We start from the raw sequence: 13,549 nt of genomic DNA on the forward strand, positions 1-13,549 counted from the left end.
CTTCCAGCCCCCGGCACTTGCGCAGCTCATTGCAAAGAGCGTACAGCCGCTGCAGCACCAGCGCGTCAATGTTTGCAGGTGGGATTTTGCCTTGCACGGAATGTTTTGGGAGGGGGCAGAGCAAAGAGGTGTCGGTGGCCTTGAGCAGGCGCTGGTGGGCACCGAACATCTTCCCGCACCGCTCTGAAGCCAGGCAGGTGACGTGAACCCCTGAACGCAATGTCTCCCGCTGCCTGGAGCGTTAAACCCTGCGCTGGTGGCCAGCGGGCTCCGTGCTCAGGAGGTGAGCGGCAGCGGTGCCCAGAGAGGGGACAAGCGCCCAGGGAAGCCGGGATCCCTCCCGTCTGGCAGCGCTGTCTCTGCAAGGCTGATGGATGGGAAAGCTTTGCCCCGCTTTTGCTGAAGTGCAATGAGGCGGCTGGGGAGACCGCAGCCGGGGCGCGGGGGACGCAGCAGGCGGTGACTCATCGCCGCCGGGCTCTGCAGGCGCTGTGGGTCGGTGCCAATAGGCTCAGGGCCCCTCCTCTTGGTTAATTCCCTTCCTGCAGCACAATCACAGCTTCTGCAGGAATGACCTTTTATTTCGCCGACTTTTATGCTTTCATGGAGCTGAGGTGGGGAAGCTTTCCCTGGGCACTGGGGAGCCGCAAGGGGTGTGGGGCCCTCGCCGCGTCCCAGCCGTGGCTGGTGGAGGGCAAGAGTGGGGCAGGACAGTGTCCCACGGCCCCCCGGCCGAGGTCCCTTCTCCAAAACATTTGTGGGGAGGCTGCAGCTCCAGCGCTGCTGTTGCAGGTCTGGGTTTCTGTCCTGCGGGGCCGTAAAGACAAAGGCAGTGCCTGCCTGCGCGGCCACACGATGGAGTGGCCGGAGCTCAGGTGTGGCAAGCGCTCGCCCGGCGCTTCCCCCAGCTCAGGGCCCGCAGCGGGCAGCACCGCATCCCCCGGGATGGGCCCTCTCGGGCCAGCCGCCCTGGGCAGTGAGGGTGGGACGGGGGAGCCTGGGGGCCGAGAAGGCTTGGGGCCGGCAGCGAGCGAAGCTGTGCTGACCCCCGTCCCCCCTCCCAGTCAACCTGCTGGGGCTGCTGAAGTGGCGCGCCAAGCCCAGCCTCCTCTCCGGGAACCTCCAGAAGCTGATGCACGTGGACGGAGGGGAGGTCATCAAGGTACAGCCGGGACCTTCCCCCGCGTCCTCCCTTCCCAGCTCCGGCGCTCGCCACGTCCCCAGCAGCTGCTCCGGGACGGGGCAGAGGGACACGAAAGCTCCTGGGGGGTGGCAGGGTGGGCACCAGGGGTTTCTGGCCGCCTGGCCGGGCGCGCCACGGGCAGCTGCCACAGCTGGGGGAGCCGCCCCGGGCTGGGGCCGGACTGGCCACACTGGGAGCATCCTGCGCAGCCTCAGCGCCGTTTCCCGGGGCTGCCTCTGCCTGCGGCGATCGCCCCCGTTGGCCCCGCGGAGCCTCGCTGGGGCCAGCGGCCGGCTGGGGGGTCGGTGCCGGGCTCCCTGCCGGGGTGCAGGCCGAGCCAGGGAGTTGGGTCCTGGCAAAGCGCCGGACGCCCCGGGCTGAGGAGGGGGCACAGTGGGTCTGTGCCCAGGCGGGTCGCTCCTGTTCTCACAGCCGGGTCCGGGACGATGCTGGGAGTTAGCGTTCGAGCCCTCACACTCCTCTCGTCTCCCCCAGTTCCTCCAGGACACCCTGGATGCCTTGTTCTCCATCATGATGGAGAATTCAGACACGGATGTGTACGACACACTGGTCTTTGATGCCCTGGTAAGCGGGCCCGCTCCCCCGTGAGCCCCGAGTGGCTCTGACCCCACTGACCGGTGCAGGCGCGTGGGACGGGACGGGGTCAGACTGGGGCAGGTTTGCGGTGGGGCACGCTGGTCTGGCCAGCCAAGCTATGCTCGGAGCTGTGCAGCTCCTCCTCCGGCTCCTGGCAGGCGTGCGGGAGCTCGGGGGGCCTCGGCAGCCCTCGCGAGGGGCCGGTGCTGCTCTGGCTGTGGCCGTGAGCACCTGGCTGTCCCGGGCGTCCGGCTGCCCGCACCGAGCCGTGCCCGCTGCCCGCTCCCCAGGTTTTCATCGTGGGGCTGGTGGCCGACAGGAAGTTCCAGCACTTCAACGCTGTCCTGGAGGCCTACATCCGCCAGCACTTCAGCGCCACGCTCGCCTACAAGTGCGTACTGGGCGGCTGTGGCACGGGGAGGGACGGGTTCGGGATGGCCGGCGTGGGGAGGGCCGGGGCCGGAGCCTGGGCAGTGCTGGGCAGGCAGTGTGGCACAGCTCCATGCCTGCCCCAAAGGCTGCCTGGCCGAGGCCGGGAAGCCCGCTGAGCCCTGGCCGCATGTGTCCCCGTCCCGCAGGAAGCTGATCTCGGTGCTGACGCAGTACGTGGACCATGCCAGCCAGGGCGAGCCCTGCGAACCGCTCATGCGCACCTTCAAGGCCTTGGAGTACATCTTCAAGTTCATCGTCCGCTCCCGGCACCTCTTTGCCCAGTAAGTACCGGCGATTACTTCCACCAGCCCAAGTGCCGCGCTCAGCTGCACTGCTGCCCCGGCGCCGTGTGTCGGCAGAGCCGCTGCAGCCCCGGGGGATGGGGTCTGCGGGAGGGAGGGAAGGAAAGGTCCCTGCCTGGTGCTGGTGCCAGCTGCTGGGGTTGGATGCGGCACCCAGGGGGTACCTGCAGCTCCTGGCACGCTGCGGACGTGCTGCCGCGTCAGTTGGCCCCCAGCCGGGCTCTCCTCCCATGGCTGCTGGAGAGATGGTGGTCTGGTGTGGCGGCAGGCAGCGCCGGCTGTCTCGGGGTGGGAGGGCTCCTGCGGCACGCGGGGCCACAGCGGGACGGGCACCGCCGCACAAACCGCTCTCTGGCCCACGAGCGGTGTTTCGCTGTGTTTGCGAAGCATGTTGGCAGCGCGGCAGTGCACCCGTTTGCACGACGCGAGCCTGTGGTTTGCTGCCTGCCAGGCTAGCGGCTGCGGGTTCCCTCTGCGCGTGTCTGCATCCAGAGCCGCGGTGCTGGTGGGACCGGCTTTGGCACTGCAGCGCGGCATTGCCGTGAGCCCCGGCTGCAGCCAGCCGGTGGGAAGCCCACGCTCCCTTCCCCGCCGCGCCGGTGACTTTGCTCCGTCTCCGTGCGGCCAGGCCCTGCCCGTGCTCCCACTGCTGCTGGCTGTGGCGCTGGGAAGCACCCAGCTCCATCACGTACGGCTAAACCCCGTGCCGTGGATGAGGGGCCCCGCGGTGCCCTGCTGCCGCAGGCGGGGCTCTGCCCCAGCTGCCCCGCGGACGGGATTTCCCAACGCGCTCCCATGATGGGGCCAGCAAAACCTCCCCGGGCAGCCTGCTCCCCTGCGCGGCCCGCACTGCGCCTGGAAAGGATTTCTGGGGTCCAGCCTTGCTCTTCCTGCTTGTTCCCAGAAAGCTGCTGCCTGCTCGGCCCGTGCCGTTCGGGGGGTTTTTGGTGGATTTTTCCTTAGAGAGGGAAAGGTTGCGCTGGCCCTCAGCAAGGTTCATCTTGCCACGGAGCGGCTCTCCGCTCGACTCTGACCATCTCGGCGCTGCGTTCGCCAGCGTTACCCGCAGGCCTCCCTGCTCAGCACTAACGCCGTGATAGCAGTGTGGACGGCAGCGCGGGGGGACAGTGGCGGCTGTGGTGGCAGTGGCTCGGGCAGTGGGGTCTGTGCAGGGACCACCCAGCACGTCAGGGACAGGGACACAAATCGGGTGTCGGGGGTTCCTCTGGAGCAGCACCCATCGCTCTCAGACCCCGTCCTGGGTGGCTCTCATGCCTCAGCTGTCACTGGGCTTTCCAGTAGTTTCCAGTGCAGGGTGTGTATTTGGCCTGGGGTCCCTCGTGCCGCACGGTGCCAGCCCCAGGGCCTGGGGAACGGGTGCATGGGGTGGCCCCCGCTTGTCCTGGCCCAGCAGCTTGCAGCCCCGCACAGCACAAGCGCTGAAGGGGGCTGTGAGAAAGAGAGACTTGTTACCAGGGCCTGCAGTGACGGGACAAGGGGTGACGGTTTTAACTGAAGGAGGGTTGATGTAGATTGGACGTAAGGGAGAAGTTTTCTGTGGTGGGGCACTGGCACAGGCTGCCCAGAGGAGCTGTGGGTGCCCCACCCCGGCAGTGCCCAAGGCCAGGTTGGATGGGGCTCTGAGCGACCTGGGCTGGTGAAGATGTCCCTGCCCAGGGCAGGGTTTGGACTGGGTGTCTTTGGGGACCCTTCCTACCCAAACCCTTCAGTGATCCCGTGGTGAGCACCGTAAGGGGCTGGGAGCCTCGACGGCTCCTTGTTGCCGCTGGGGACAAGGTGACAGTACTCCTGGGATCTCTGAGTCCTCCTGGGACCTGGCTCTCAACAGGGCTCCCGTCCTGATCTCTGCGTGACGGACAAACGAGCCTTGCCCCGGGCAGCGTGGGCGAGCCCGGCCGGGCTGCTGTGCCAAAGCAGAAAACTGAAAACACAACCGACAAGAGTTACCCGAAAAAGAAGTTTCGTTCCTCTTTCATTCCACGTATGCGGCGCCGAAAGCTGAAGCGTCCCAAGGGAGAGGTGGGCGGTGAGGCCGCTCCGCACGCAGCACCGCTGGGAAAGCGGCGGGGTCGCCCAGTGCTGTGGGCTGCGGCTCGGCAGGCGGGTGCTTTCCGGGGAGCGGAGCGAGAGCCCCGTGCCTGCCTGCACTGCGCGCAGAGGTGCTGGGATGGGTGTCGGTGTCCTGTCCATGTGCTGTGCTGCGCTCGTGGTGAGGAGCTGTGCCGGGTTCTCGGTGTCCCCAGGGTGCTCAGACCTCGCCTTGTCCCCGCCACATCCCTGCCGTCGCGCTTTGCTGTCTGCCCGCGTCCCTCCTGCGGATCACACTGCAGAGCGCTGTGTCTGCCGGCCCTGGCCGTCCCTCCTCAGCGCTCTCGCCTCCCAGCCTGTCCCAGGGTCTCGCTTGCGGCTGGGCAGCTGTTCCAGGGCTCGGGGGTGCTCCGGCATTACACTGAGGTATCTCCCTCACCATCGTGTGAGAAAATACAGAGCAAATTCCCCAGCTTACAGAACTTCTGGCAGAGAAATTTAATTACACGGAACATTTGCAAACAGCCCTGTGATTTAGTTTGCGTTGGAACGAAGACATCCCTGAAGACATTCAGTGTTCTTATTCATCTTCCCTTTATCTCGGTGATCTTAACAGAGCAATAACACGGACTCCTCAGATCTTCTAAATACTTTAAACGGTGCTACAATTTTTACACCGTCTGTAATTTAAAGAAATTTGATTGTAATTACAGTAAGTTACTGCAGATCGCTGTATTATTTGATTATGTGCTGCCGCTGGAATGGGATGTGCAGCCCCGTTGCCCGTTCGAGGGTCCCAGGTGGCCACAAGGATGGTGAAGGGGGGCCCGGCCGGCGTGGGGTGCAAAGTTTGTCGCCCCAGCACCGTTGGCAGCTCTGTGGCTGCTGCATGGGGAAAGGGCCAATCCCCGTCCTGCTTTGGGCAGGAGGCTGGTGGGCTGTGAAGGGGCTGGGTCCTGGCGTTGGCCATGGTAGAAATGCACTTTCCTGCGGGAACGTGCCACCAGCCCTCGCTCTGTCGGGAGGTGCTGTGCCACCTCTCCAGCCGCATTCCCCCTTGGCACCCCACACGCCGTGCCAGGGCAGGCGGGGACCGATGGAGCCCCTCAAAGCCCCCCGTGCCATTCGGGATGTCAGGGACCTCTCCCACCCTGCCATGGTAACCCTGGGACGCCCACGCCCGTGTAGCTCCACCGCCTCGGGGCTGGGAGAGCTGGGGCTTGGCGACGGCGCGGTGACCAGTGACACGGTCCTTGCTTTCTGCTTCCTCCCTGCCAGTTCCTCTGGCTGCTTCCGCTTTTTGGCTGCCGCTGAGGGCGGGAAAGTTTTCCTGAACTTGCTTGTTGTCACCCAGGGTCTCGCCTCACACGGGGTCCCCTCTCCTGCCAATGCGGGGGAGCTGGCGTTGCTCGCTCTCGCCAGCATCCCTCTGCAGCTGCCTGCCTCGCATCTCACCGGCCCTTCATTCCTGCAGCCAGCTCCCACTCCACCAGCTCCCGCTCTGCCGGCTCCTGCTCTGCCAGCACCCACGGGCTCCGCCACGGCCCCCTCGTCCCTGCTCCCGTCCCAGGGCAGCCCAGCACCCTAGCGAGGACTGGCCCCTTAGGACCCCTGACCTCGAGCCAGTCACTTGTGCAGCTGCGGACCCTGGCTGCTGAGCGGCCCCAGCGGCCCCCGTCCCGCAGGGACTGTGCTGGGGTCCCTGGGGTCCCCAAAGGCTGTGTGTCATTGCTGTGGGCCTTCGTTTCCTTTCACTGCTTTTAGCACAGGCAGGATTTTTCAAATTTCTCAGCCTCTGGTGGGGTTATGGGTGGGAGGGGGGCAGCGGGGATGGAGCTGCAGGGATGGGGGCTGCGGGGGCTCCCACCCTTCAGTAACTTCTGACACGCAGGGTGAGAGGGAGGGACGGTTCCTAAATCAGCCGGAGCTTTGTTTGGGCTTGGAAGCCGCTCAAGGGCTGGGAGCCAGCGTTGGCCTGAGCGCATCGGAGCTGCCCGGGGCGGGTAACGGGCGTGCTCCCGCCTGCTCCCGCTGCCAAACCCGCTGTCTTCCCACGGGCCCCGGGCGCATTTACCGATGGGAAAGATGAGTTTGGAAGAACGATCCAACTGTAATTATGTTAAACAAGGCAGCAGAGTTTTTACAAAACCTGGACTCAATAGAAATGGCTGGGAAGCAGAAAATGACAGACCTTGTTCCACCACTGTGCACGCACTTAGAAACCAAACCACAATTAAGAACCACACACGTTTTGCTCGCTGCGGCGGCGGGTGGCGTGCAGGGCTCGGGGCTGGAGGCGCGTGCGTCTCGTCGGCCGTGGGAGATTGGCGCCTTACCCCTCGTTTCCCCATCCCTACCTGTAATCGCTGCCCACGGGCTCACGCTCCGATCGCAGCCGTGAATCAGCTCAGACGTGACCTCTTCTCGCAGGGAGTCACTGCAGTGACTTTACTGCTCTGATCGCGCCTTTGGTGAGCTGCCTGGGAACTTTCTCACGGGTCTTGTGGGTAAAGCTCCCCACGAGAGCTGGGTTGTGCTGTGGCTGGTCGCACAGGTCGAGCTTGGGCTGGAGGGTGCAGGAGGCTTCCTGCTCTGGTGGGAACACGTTAGCGTCCTTTGAGGGGGCTTCGGCATACAAAATCATGTAAAAGAGCCTATTTGAACAAAAAAAAGTATGTATGTGAGCATGAATAGGTGGTGTATGTAAATCGGTAAGGGGGCCATGGTGCACTGGTGACTGGCTGTTGCAGGCTCTACGAGGGGAAGGAGACGGCCGAGTTCCAGTGCTCGCTGCAGCGCTTCTTCCTCTCCCTCAACCAGCTGATGAAGTCCTCGCTGGAGGGTCCCACGCTGCTCTCCCAGGTACGGCGGGGGGCTTGGCTCTGGCGCGCGGCGGGGTGGGCACTGCCCCAGCGGGGGTGACACCAGCCGCCCTGCGTGCAGAGGGTCTCAGGAGGGCTCCTGGGGCTCGTCCCCATCCCGGAGCTGACCTGGCCCCGCTCCCTGCACCCCGAGACTGGGCTGGCACGGGGGGCCAGAGAGAGCAGAAATGGGTCCCTGCGGGCACAGCCGCGTCCTGTGTGAGGGTGCCGGGGTGGGAGCGGAGAACGCGGTGCAGCCACGTTCGCTCTGCAGTGTCAGTTAGCTGTTGAGCCCCTGCGACAGCCTGTGTCTGCTCCTCGGAGCAGGCTGTGGATGCTGGAAGTTCGCGCAGGTTTGCAAGCAGCTGTGCTGACCTGTGGAAGGAAAACCTGCCCAAGATTATTTAAATATGAAGACATTCATGACTTGAGATGCCCTGACCTTGGGACGCACCACCGTGGGCTCGTGAGCCAGCGAGGTCCCGTCCTTGTCCCCTCGGAGCCTCGGACCAGGTGCTCCGTGCTGCCTGGCTCCCGGTGACCCTGCCCGGCCTCGCCGTTGTCCCCCATCCAGAGGGTCCATGGTTTCCCTGCTGTCCCGCCCACCATCACCCCGGCCACGGTTCTTGTGCTGCGTCCTGCACTGGTTCCTGCTGGAGCCTGGTCATTGGTCCTGCTGTGTCCGGCCCTGATGGTGTCTCCTGGACATCGTCAGTGGGTTCTCCAAGGAGGGAGCGCTTTTCGTGCTCTCTCGGTGAGGCTGTAGCTGCTGTACGGCGCTGGGAGACGCTCTGCCTCGCTAGCTGCCACAGCCAGCTCCCCCGAGCAGCTGGAGATGACACCCCAAGATCTGTGAGTGGCTGACAGAAGCTTCGCAGCTTCTTCCTCTTCTCCCTCCTCTTTTTGTTAAAGCTGCAATTATCTGATCAGCTGAAGGCAGCACTGATGACAGCTCGTTAGCTGCAGTGCTCCTGCACAGGCTCTCTGGGCGTGGGCCCAGCCAGGGAGCAGGAGCAGCTCCTCAACCAGCACCTCCAGCATGCCCAGCAAACGCCGTCGCCTGGCGGGTGCTCTGAGGTGAGGGCGGAGGAAGGGACACGCTGCCTCGCGTATCTCCAGCCGGGAGATGGGGATTCCGCTGCCACCGCTCCCTGCCACAGCCAGTGGGCCTCTGTGCATCCCTCTGCTTCCCTCCTGGAGCCCTGGCCTTCTCTGCGCCAGCTGAGTTTTGGGGTGGGGTGGGGGTACAGGCGTAAGCGAACGCTGAGGTGCTGAGCTGCCAAGGTGCTGAGCAAGGCGGAGTGGAGCAGAGCATTGCGCTGCTGCCAGCACAGTCTGCCTCAGGGCACCCAAACTGCGCCCCGCGCTTGGGGACAGCCCGCACGGGCTCGTAGCAATGGCCGGTCACTGCTTGTGGTGGGTGTGCGTTCCTTGCTCACGCCTTGAGAAGGACAACCTGCTCCCCTCCGTCTTCCTTCGGTCCGGGCCCAGGCTCACCCGCCGCTCAGCGCGGCGGAGTGGAGGAGATGGGAGTACTGGGGTTTGACAGCCCGCATCAGGGACCCTGCTTTCCTGGGGGGTCCTCGTGAGCGTCCGCAGCTGGAGCTCCTCCACGCTCGCTCTGACTCTCCCCCTGTGGCTGCTGGCGTGTGGGTGGGTGGGCAGGACGCCCTGCTGCCAGCGTCACACAAAGGTGGCGGTCGCTGCCGCGCGCCAGGAGCAGCTCCTGCCCCAGGCCCGTGGCTGCCGGGCTCCGCGCCCGTCCCCGCTCTGCGCTGGGGTCCCCGACGGCCGCCCCCTGCCCGCTCCCACCTGTCCGTCCTCCAGCCCCATGGCTCCCGTGCCTGAGCATCGCCAGGAGGGCGCGGAGCTGGTTTAACAAACACTGCTGTTCTGCGGCTGGGGAGACATCCGACCCAGCTCGTACGTCCTGGCCAGGCTGGCACTGCTGCGTGAAAAACCAGGCAGGAGGGGCCCATCCTCGGCAGTGACAGACGTTTTCGGTTCTGCAAGGCCAGGCAGTTACCGTAAAGCCAGAACCAGTTTCTGGAAGAAATAATTTCTGAGGTGTTTGATGACGATATTGAAGAAGTCTTGAAACACTGGAAAAATTCCTGAGGAATGAGAAAACTCTCTCAGCTCACGTTACAGAGGGCGAACCAGATGACCTTGCTAACGGTAGCCCAGAGAGGCTGGCCATTGATCCCGGCGCAGTCGTGGAGAGGATGCCATCAATTCAGAGTTAAGAGATGGCAGCATAATTACTGTTAATCAGTCCAGCTTTACTAAGCATGGAGTTTAATTAAAAAAAAAATCAAATTTAGCTGTTACTTTTTGTGAAGTCGCTAATGTGACTGACTAAGATAACTGACATCACAGGCGAGACTAAGGGCTGTTTGACTTCATGCAGGGTTCTGATTTAAAATTAGCATTGTGAGTTTATTAAAATAACTACTTTTAACTTCCTTAACATATATCTTCTCAGTTCTAAAAAAAGGAATTGCAAAGGCAGAACCGTGGTGCTGGGATGGGCATTTCCTCTGGCTCCCAGGGGAACCAGCTCCTGGCTCAGGAGTCTGGTCAGACGTGGCCGGCGCAGGGGCGCGGGCGGCAGCGGCAGCGCGGGGTGGTGGGGAAGCCTCTGCTCCGCGCCCGGGCTCTGCGGGCAGCGAGGGGCTGGGGCGCGGAACGGGGCTGTGGGGCAGAGCTGGGAGCTCCCAGCAGTGAGCGGCCAGAGGCGAGGCCGAGTGCGGTGTCCTGATGTGCAGAGCGCTGGTGCAGTGTTTGCTTTTCCAAAAAAACCCAGCCAGGCGTCCCCCACACTCGCGGTACCAGGGATGGCGAGGGCGGTGGGCTGTGGGCCAGGCTGAGTGCAGCGCTGCTGAACAAGGCTGGGGACAAGAGGATAGTGCTGGTGCAGCACCCACAACCGGGGGGCGGCCGGAGGGGCCGGGGGTCACCTCTCTCCCTGCACGGCATCCGCCCGTCTGTGTCCTGCCCGTGGTGCAGGGCACAGCGTGACGGGTGCGGAGTCAGCGCTCCCGTCTCTCTGCAGGGAGCAGCCCTGAAGTACCTGCCTTCCATCCTGGAGGACGTGTTCGGGATCTTCGACTCCTCCGTGCTGGGGTAGGGTCCGCTTTGCCCCGTCCCGCCCCGTGCTCTGCAGAGTGCTCAGTGCCTGCCGCAGCCCCTCTGCCCAGCTCCCGTCCCGCAGCGACTCCCGTTCGGAGCTGCCGGTGGGATGCAGGCTGACACTGTCGGGCCGAGGGCAATGGCAGCTGGAGGGGTCTGGGTTTCCTGATGCCTGGGGGTCGCCTCCTTATCCCTTTCCTAGTGCAAAACCAGGGGAGGGCTTCGCTCAGTTTTAGTGGTGGCCTGTGCTTCAGGCAGAGGCTGAACCCCGCTCAGTCCTAGACGGGTCCGTTTGGAGAGCTCAGCAGGGTTTTTATGCCAAGCATCTCCGCGTGGCCGTCTGCGGTGGGCACGGGCTGCCTCGCGCTGTGGGGCCGTCCTGCCCTGCACCTCCCGGCACAGCTCTGCCCCCCTCGAGCGGCTCCCCCTGCCTGGCAGCCCCATCCCGGCTGAAACACGGGGGAACCAGTACCTGAACCCCACTGCTGCCTCTGGCTGGCTGAAACACGGGGCAATGGGTACCCGAACCCAGCTGCTGCCTCTGGCTCCTGCAGAGGGAAAGGGGCTGCGAGTGCCTGGGGCTGCGGAACGAGCCGGGGTCTCGCAAGCCTTATGTTTAATCCTCATCAAATCCTCTCCTGCGCGGCAGGGCCTTGCTGCGGGACTTCATTGGGAACCTGCCGCCCCAGCGCCTGCTGAAGCAGAAGCTGCAGTCCCTGACCGACATCGTCAACAGCAAGGTCTTCCGGTCCTACGGTGAGAGGGGCACCGGGGGTCGCGGTGGCACTGCCCGTGCTGAGCTCCCCGGGAGGGCTGGGGCGTCGGAGGGGGACGAGTCCTGCACAGGGACTGCTCCTCTGCGCAGACAGCTTCGGCGCCCGGGGTGGCTCTGCAGAGGGAGGCAGTTCCTCCAGCTTCCCCCAGACCCTGGCCGGGGTGCCGCTGGAGCCTCTCTGGTCTGAGACGCTGCGGGCTGCGGGGGGAAATGCGATTTGGCTAAAGCCACGTGCAGGCAGCGTGAGGACGGGTTAGCGTGGTGTTCCAGGAGGGGCTGTCGGGGGCTTGCTGGCGGACTGGAGGGACGCAGGACTCCCCGGGTCTGCCCTGGCTCCGGTGCTGTTGGACATTCTTAGCCGTGATCTGGGTGATGGAAAAAAGAGCAGGCTTGGTGAATTCTGCCCTGCAAGGCAGAAGCAGCTGGAGGCAGGTGGGAGGACAGACTCAGGGTTTAAAATGATGTCAACAAGTTGGAGAAAAGGGTTTGGAAGATACAGACGATATTCAGGTTACAAACCATCGTGTGAAAGCAGTCCCCGAGCAAGCAGAGGGCAGAGCGCAGGGCGCAGCAGGGCTGTGGGGTAGGGGCAGGGGGGCTCCGTGGTGCAGCCCGCACGGGGGGAGCGTCCCTCGGGCGTCGTGCTGGTCCTGTCTGTTCCCGCGCAGCCCTCTCCTGCGCCAAGCCGGTGGCGTGCCCGCCAGCCCCGTGCCTCGCTCTCCGCCCCACAGAGTGCCGGGAGCTGCTGCTGCAGACGGTGGTGCCCATCCTGCGGGAGCTGATCGAGAAGGGCGAGGAGGAGCATGCCTGCATTGAGCTGCTCAGCAACGTCCTGGAGGTGCTGTATAAGGCCCAGAAGGTAAACCCCGTCTGTTCTGCTGGCTCCATTTCCCTCCCCAGTAATCACCGTGGAAATCACCGGACTGAACCCGTGTGAGTGGGGACAAGCACTAATTACTGGCCACGATGTGGTCGGGACTGATGGCGATCCATCCGAACTCCAAGGGAGCATTGGTGCCCCCATCCCAGTGGGAACCTGCCCGAGATGGGGGTAAAACCCCTTTGATCTCCACCTCAGCTGGTCTTTGGTGGCCTCCCATTGGTCCCTGTAAGTGGGGAAGAGGCCTCGCCAGGGACAGCACCGACCCGAAGGCAAGGGGTGCGTCACCGGCCGTGCCTCCCGCTGCCCCTGCTCTGCCTGCCCAGGAGGAAGGCGAGGAGGCAGCCGGTCAGCGATTGCCTGCTGGCCCCGGGCAGCGTTGTGCTCCAAAATTAGCAGCGATGGCCCAAAATGTGAGCCGGAGCCCTGGGGTGCGGGAGGTCCAGCCCCACACTCTGCAGCAGAGCGCTGAGCATGCCTGGGGCAGTGGGGTGCCCCACACACCCCCTCCCCCTGCGCTGCCTGTGGGAGCCTGCCCGCTGCTGGGGTACCAAAGCGATCGATGACAGTCGCACGCTGGCCCGGCTGCGCTCAGGGTCAGCGGGCTGGCCGTCCAGCCAGGCATGGTCCTGCTGTGGGTGCCGGACCGCCCAAACACGACTCATCCCATGATGGCCTCCGGTGGGACAAGGCCGTCCTTGCTGGCATCAGCACGACTTCCCGGGATGCTGTTTGTTGCAGAGAGCGGAGCAGCTGCGAGCACAGCACGGTGCGGGCAAGGGACGGCACAAGGACCATGGGGACGCGGAGCTGGTGAGTGCCTCTCTGGTGGGCTTCGGCATGGCAGGTGACGGGAAGGAGCCAGGTGCCCCGAGCGTTTGGGAAGGGCTTATCTGCATCTCGCTCCGGTAGCAGACCCCGAACAGTCACCTGGCGTCAGTGCGCAGCGCTGGGCTGCTGCGGTGAGGGGGGCAGGGCGGGGAGGCCGGGGGTCCGTGTGGCTCTGGGCTTGCAGTGGGCCCTCACTGCCATGTGTCCCACCCTGGGGTTGGGGGCGTCGGTGCCCAGACCCCTGCAGCCTCGGTGCTTCGCTGTGCACTGGCCAGTGGTCTCGGACCATTCTGGCTCCTCACTGGGCTGAGGCGTGATCACGATCACACAGTTCTCGGGGGGCATCGGGACTGCAGGGTGGCGAGGTGTGCGCGAGGTGTGCTGTGCTCCAGAGCCGGCTCACGCTGGGTCACAGCCCCCGCAGCGTCCCCGTGGCCCCGCTGGACTCGCTGCTCCCCAGGCGCTGGAAGGATAAAGCATGGGCTTGCAACTGGAAGCAGTGTCCAT

At 64.5% G+C, this 13,549-nt stretch overlaps 1 protein-coding gene across 1 annotated transcript in view; it reads left to right on the top strand.

The window, feature by feature from the left end:
• The window catches only part of LOC147601092 (dedicator of cytokinesis protein 2-like), a 62,778-nt gene that overhangs the window by 12,448 nt on the left and 36,781 nt on the right, over nucleotides 1-13,549 (top strand). The window contains exons 19-27 of the mRNA XM_086747702.1: nucleotides 1,065-1,162; nucleotides 1,679-1,768; nucleotides 2,071-2,171; nucleotides 2,359-2,493; nucleotides 7,314-7,425; nucleotides 10,480-10,550; nucleotides 11,206-11,312; nucleotides 12,063-12,190; nucleotides 12,953-13,024. Coding sequence (XP_086603828.1) covers nucleotides 1,065-1,162; nucleotides 1,679-1,768; nucleotides 2,071-2,171; nucleotides 2,359-2,493; nucleotides 7,314-7,425; nucleotides 10,480-10,550; nucleotides 11,206-11,312; nucleotides 12,063-12,190; nucleotides 12,953-13,024 — 914 coding nt within the window. The remainder of the gene's footprint in view (nucleotides 1-1,064; nucleotides 1,163-1,678; nucleotides 1,769-2,070; nucleotides 2,172-2,358; nucleotides 2,494-7,313; nucleotides 7,426-10,479; nucleotides 10,551-11,205; nucleotides 11,313-12,062; nucleotides 12,191-12,952; nucleotides 13,025-13,549) is intronic.

This window comes from Chlamydotis macqueenii, chromosome 4 (genome assembly GCF_036417535.1).
Source record: "Chlamydotis macqueenii isolate bChlMac1 chromosome 4, bChlMac1.mat, whole genome shotgun sequence".
Taxonomy (NCBI): Eukaryota; Metazoa; Chordata; class Aves; order Otidiformes; family Otididae; genus Chlamydotis; species Chlamydotis macqueenii.